This window comes from Vigna radiata, chromosome 5, assembly GCF_000741045.1.
Source record: "Vigna radiata var. radiata cultivar VC1973A chromosome 5, Vradiata_ver6, whole genome shotgun sequence".
Taxonomy (NCBI): Eukaryota; Viridiplantae; Streptophyta; class Magnoliopsida; order Fabales; family Fabaceae; genus Vigna; species Vigna radiata.
Window position 1 is genome coordinate 34,983,650 of NC_028355.1, and position 6,001 is coordinate 34,989,650.

The window sequence follows — 6,001 nt, forward strand, 5'->3', positions numbered from 1 at the left end:
TTTGTAGTGTACTGTGTGCTATCATTTTACTTATATTTACACATTAAAAAAATTAATATAAAAATGATATTAGAATTAATGTAAAATTCTTGTTATTGAAAACATGTTAAATAATTTATTCCCATGATTTTCATATCATTATCGGTTCAATGAACTATCGTACGTCATCGCTACTGATAGGATCTTTCTTATTATCCAATATATTTCTTGTTTTACCTAGCAATATTAATGTTATTTTATATTAAACACATAGCTTGGTATCGTTTAGCATGTACAAACAAACAAGTAAGATAATACTCAAATCACCAAATTAATGAAAAATTAAAAGAAATAGAGAAAAATATAAAATTTTTAAGAATTTAGTAAATTAAAAAAATGTAATAATAACTCAATTAAAGATACTCATATTTATTGAGACTTAAAACTTAATTAAATTAAATTATAATAAAAATATTTTGTTTAAATTCAAATGGAAAATTAAATGGGTTTGTGAATAACGTTTTTGTTCATCATAACGAAGATGCTGGGTACATTTATCTCACATATATATATATATATATATATATATATATATATATATATATATATATATATATTCCTAATACAATATAGTTTTTTTTTTTATTTTCAAATAGCTCAATACAATTTTTGCATCGTAAGTTCTAATAGCTATATATTTATTTTCAAGAAAAACAAACATTAACACTGCTCACCAGATTGTCTAGAAGTGTAAAGGTATTGATTATGGGGTTGTTGACTTACACTCTTGACATCATTTTTATAAACAAGCCTCTAGATTTACAGAAATATATTTAAAAAGTATTTTAATATGTGTTTCTTTTAGATTTAAATAAATATAAATTTTTCAAAACAATATGAAAAGGTATAAATAATCAAAAAAATATCGATAATAAATAATATAAAATAAAGGGAAAAGTGAGAGAAGTATTTATCAATTTGAAATTGAAGAGACAAAAAAAAATAAGACTGGCATCGTTAGATTTTCCTATTTTAAGGACGTGGCAAGGAAATTAGAATATATCATAGCCGTCAAAATGGGTAATCCGACTCGATTCGGTCCGGCCCACCACGGGTTGGTCACTTAATGAGTCAACCCAACCCAACTCATTTATTAGCGAGCCAGAAAAATCTGAACCCGGCTCGACCCACCACGGGTTGGTGGGTAAACGAGTTGGTTCACTAGCTCATTTAATTAGAGTTTTTTTAAATAAAAAAATTGCAAACTTTCTATATTCAAATTTAAACAAATTTCACTCCTAAAAAATGATATTAAACTGAAGACAATTCAAAATAATAATAAAAAGTACAATATAATCCAAATGTCATCCTAAAAACATACAAAAAAAACCTGCTCTTTGAAAAATTTCAATGAAGAAGTGAGAGCAACAGTTCCGTACGAGTGATTTGTGAGAGCAGAGGTTATTTTTTTGGTATACATAGTGAGTGAAGAGAGTATTTTATTTTGTAAAGTTTCATAAATAAAATAATAAATTAAAAAAGTAAAATTTGGTAAGTGGGTTGGCGGGCCAACCCAGCCCATCACGGATTCAACCCGCATGAGCCGGATTAAAATCTGACTCATAAAAAAAATTCAATTTTTTCAAAGCTAACCCGGCCCAAACCCGTGATGAACCAGATTGGCTCGTAGATTGTGATCCATTTTGACGGCTGTAATATTGAGAATATGATTACACAAAGATTCATTCGAAAAAGATTCACTATATCATAAACAAATGTTATCTAATTAGGAGAGAATCAGAAAGACAAAACAGAAGGTTATTCCCCCATGTAATTAATTTCGCACAAATACTATATACATATAATAAGTTGAAAAAAATGATAAGCATATATGAATGGATTTAATTACTTTTATATATATATATATATATATATATATATATATATATATATATATATATATATATATATATATTCAATGAATAATAATTATTTGGGTAATGTTTAAAAAATAGTCAAGCAAAATTAAAAAAATAAAAGTAAAATGAAATTGTATATAAACTAAACTATTATTTTTTTTAAAAGTTAGGAAATCTTTTTTATAAATGTATTCGTGTATAAACCGATTTTAGAAATATGATAATAATTAAAATTGCACGACCTTTTGAATTTTGAATTAAGGTAGGGATGCTACACTTCTAGAAACTTTTTTTTTCTTACTTTTATTATTTTCAATGATTTAGAGGAGAAAAGTAAGAATAAGAAAGATGTAGTGTGAAAGATTGGATAAAAGAGACGCAATGGTTGAAGAATGACTAATATGCGGGAAGAGTCAATGAGCTTGGAAAATTAGGATATTCTTATTTCTCTTATCATAAAAAATAGACATACCATTTAAAATGCTCATATTTTTCAGTTTTCTTTGTTTGTTTATGCGTTAATACGAGTTTTAATATTATTTAAAAGAAAATCCTAGTGCAATACATGTAATTTGTGGGAAAAGAAAATATTATAATGAAATAAAAGTTCAGTATCTAATAATAAGATGTAATCGATTTTATTGAAAGGGGAGTTACAAAAATCTCCTTTGTATCCATAAATAAATAACAATAATAATACTGTCATATCAAAGAAATATAATTGGTGAGAGAAAAAATGGGAAACAATTAGGAAATGTGATTCTTAAATAATACCATTCTTAATTAAATAAAATTTATAACAACTTCAAAAATTCAGTATCTATTTTATCTTCATCTCTGATAAAAAATAAATCAATAATAAACAAGTTAGCAAATAAAAAATTGTTAAATGATACAAAAATTTAGAGAAAAAAACTAATAATGATAAGTTAAAGAAAAGGAAAATGTATCTATAACAACTTTTTTATAACACAAATAATGACAATAATCTGTTGTAAAAAAATTATTAAAATATCGTAATCCTAAAAAAATTATGAGACTCTTAGATATATGTCACTAACTTTTGGTTTAAATGAGTTGTTCAATATTTTTAGAAAAAAAAATTCTTTATTTTAGTATGCATTTATTTTTATTTAATTTTAGGTTATTGTTTTTATTAAACTCATGACAACATCAACTTTAATCATAGGTTCGGCCCCAATGAAAAGTAGGCTGGGTCTTATTTTACTATAATTAATTTGCATTTTTATTTTTTGATTCGTTCAATTTAAACTCATAATATAAATTCTAAGAGCCCATGACTTTTTTACTCACTATAATCCCTTTATTATTTTTTTCTTTATATGTCTAATAAAATAACTATGATAAGTTTATTGCTTTTCATAATTGTATAATATAATATCTAGACTGGTTAATAAAATGAGCTAATTGTATTTAGGATTGGATAAAAAATACTGTATTATACTATAGTTAATTGTACTATATTATACTAAAAAGAACGAAATCATTTCTCTATAACTTAAATATACTATTTTATGGTTCAGTTTTTAAAAAATGAACTTCATAAATTTTCATAAATTTAGCAGTAAAGTGTAGTACAGTTCCATTTGCCCACCCCTAACTGTACTGGGTCGTAATTGGGTTGGAAAATGCGTGACTTATGTCAAAGTTTCAAGGCAGGATTAATGCATTAATGTGCTAATAAGTAATTGGTCAGTAATCTAACAATGGTGAGTAATCTAACAAAGAATAGCAGGATGATCAAATATGAGTAAAGATATTGATAAGTTGTTTATTTGCAACCAACCTAATCTACAGGTAAGTCTGTTTTTATTTTATTGAGCTTGAATTATGGGATGACTTATAAATAAAGGATCAGGATTAACAACCAGATACCTTCAACTCATACTCTTGAACACTTAATAATGATAATCATTCACTAACATTCATTGTGAACAGAAACTCTTCAACACACGCCTAACTTGAACGGAAAAACATTCCTCTCTATCTAAAAATGAAGGCAACAAAACGATCAAGTTGAAAGTGGGCGAGCCTTTCAAAATTAGTCTCTCGGACCTACAAAATCTATACAAACAATAATAATTATATTAAAAGATATTCTTGCACCAATTTTTTATTTCGCTCAATTGCTTTACAGATAGATTTACTTTTAAACTCACTTGCACTACTCCTTCAACCATGCGTATATCATCTCTAGAGAGAGAACATGTCGCGTTATCTCTTTCAACAGTTGACTCCAGAATTTGTAGAAAATTTCAAAATGATGAGATATACACACGGCCGAAAAATTATATTATTTTAATATTGGTCGGATTGACCCATATTTGTATTATATTTTAATCATAAATATAATTATATAATTTTTATGCCAAACGTTTAAACAATGTAAGAAGCAATTGACAGGATCATAAGGAAGAAATGGTGTTGTGAATATAAAAAGGAAATGGAAGCTCAAAGTTAGATAGATATATCTCTTGCTGATTTGCAAACCAAAACGCGACAGTGTCCAAATTCCGAAACGTTCAAGGCGCTGCCTAACTTTGACATAGTGCAGTGCAACCTAACAAGTTAGCATTAATTATAAAATGGTCAAAACGAAAACGTTAACCTTTTGGATCAAGCAGAAGATTCTCCATAAATACCCTCATTCTCCATAATCCCATTTGCAAAATAATCCAACAAAAAAATGTCTTCCACGAAGCTTTTTTCCACTTTTCTTTTCTCACTAACCTTATCTCTCATTCTCCAAACCTCTTTTGGAGCTGACCCTCTCTTCCATTTCTGTTCAAATTCTCAGAATTTCACAGCCAATAGTCCATATGAATCAAACTTGAAAAGTGTCATCAACTCGCTCATCTACAAGACCCCTTCATCAGGATTTGGTGTTGCCTCTGTGGGCATAGACCAAAACCAGAAAGCATATGGTCTTGCTCTTTGCCGTGGTGACGTATCAGCCTCAGAATGTAAAACCTGTGTTTCTGAGGCACCCAAGGAAATCCTTAATCGCTGTCCGTACAACAAAGGTGGCATCATTTGGTACGACCACTGCATGTTCAAGTACTTGGACACTGATTTCTTTGGCAAAATTGACTACACAAACAGGTTCTACATGTGGAACCTGAACAATGTGAGTGACCCTTCATCGTTTAACTACAAGACTAGAGAGTTATTGAGCCAGCTTGCGGAGAAAGCTTATGTTAACAGCAACTTGTATGCAACTGGAGAGATATATCTTGAGAATTCAGTGACCCTTTATGGGTTGACTCAGTGCACCAGAGACCTTTCAAGCAATGATTGCAAGAAGTGTCTTGATGATGCCATTGACGAGCTCCCGAATTGCTGTGATGGCAAAGAAGGAGGTAGGGTTGTGAGTGGAAGTTGCAACTTTCGTTATGAGATATACCCTTTTGTCAAAGAGTAGATACATACTCCTTTTTTATTCAGTCTCATCGGTTATATATATATAAACCTTGTTATGTTAATTAAGTAATCATGAATAAATTTATGAATTATTTATATTTTTTTTTATCGAATCTTTCATTTTACTTATTTGAACATAATTTTTATTTCTTAAATTTAGTTTAAGCAATTTTGGTCATATATTTCTAATTAAACCATTCAAGTTCTTGAATATTGTGTTTAAAAGAAGATTGATAAAAGAAAAGAAAAACAACATACCGATTTATACTGATTTGGTTCAATTTTAATTTATATCCAATTTTCTTCCAAACAACATCAACTTAGAAGATATTTATACTATAATAAAAGAATTTATAAAATTATAATTACGTCTTAATAATTCTAAACATTTAAATATCAAGAACTTGATACACTTATATCAAGAACCAAACTCTAAATATAATGTTTCATACAATTACATCAAAATTATTATTTACATAATAAATATAATTTAAAGAATGAAAAAAATGTGGAAAGTAAATAAATTGAGTACACCTGAAGTATAGATGTTAAAAATCAGTCCTATCCAAGCAATAATTCAAATTCTTAATAAATTATCGAAATATTCATAATGATTAATAATTTTGAGTTCAATTTTCATTAAGATAATTCATAACAGAAAT

At 27.6% G+C, this 6,001-nt stretch overlaps 1 protein-coding gene across 1 annotated transcript; it reads left to right on the plus strand.

Moving 5' to 3' along the window:
- The first annotated feature begins 4,590 nt into the window (after positions 1-4,590).
- On the plus strand, positions 4,591-5,428 carry LOC106760664 (cysteine-rich repeat secretory protein 38). Its single transcript, XM_014644076.2, has one exon. It carries the CDS (start codon positions 4,606-4,608, stop codon positions 5,338-5,340), a length of 735 nt encoding a protein of 244 aa, XP_014499562.1. The 5' UTR covers positions 4,591-4,605; the 3' UTR covers positions 5,341-5,428.
- Positions 5,429-6,001: the final 573 nt, after the last annotated feature.

What these genes read in the sequence shown, in the direction of transcription:
- LOC106760664 (XM_014644076.2), top strand. Translation starts at nt 4,606, where the DNA reads ATGTCTTCCACGAAGCTTTTTTCCACTTTTCTTTTCTCACTAACCTTA.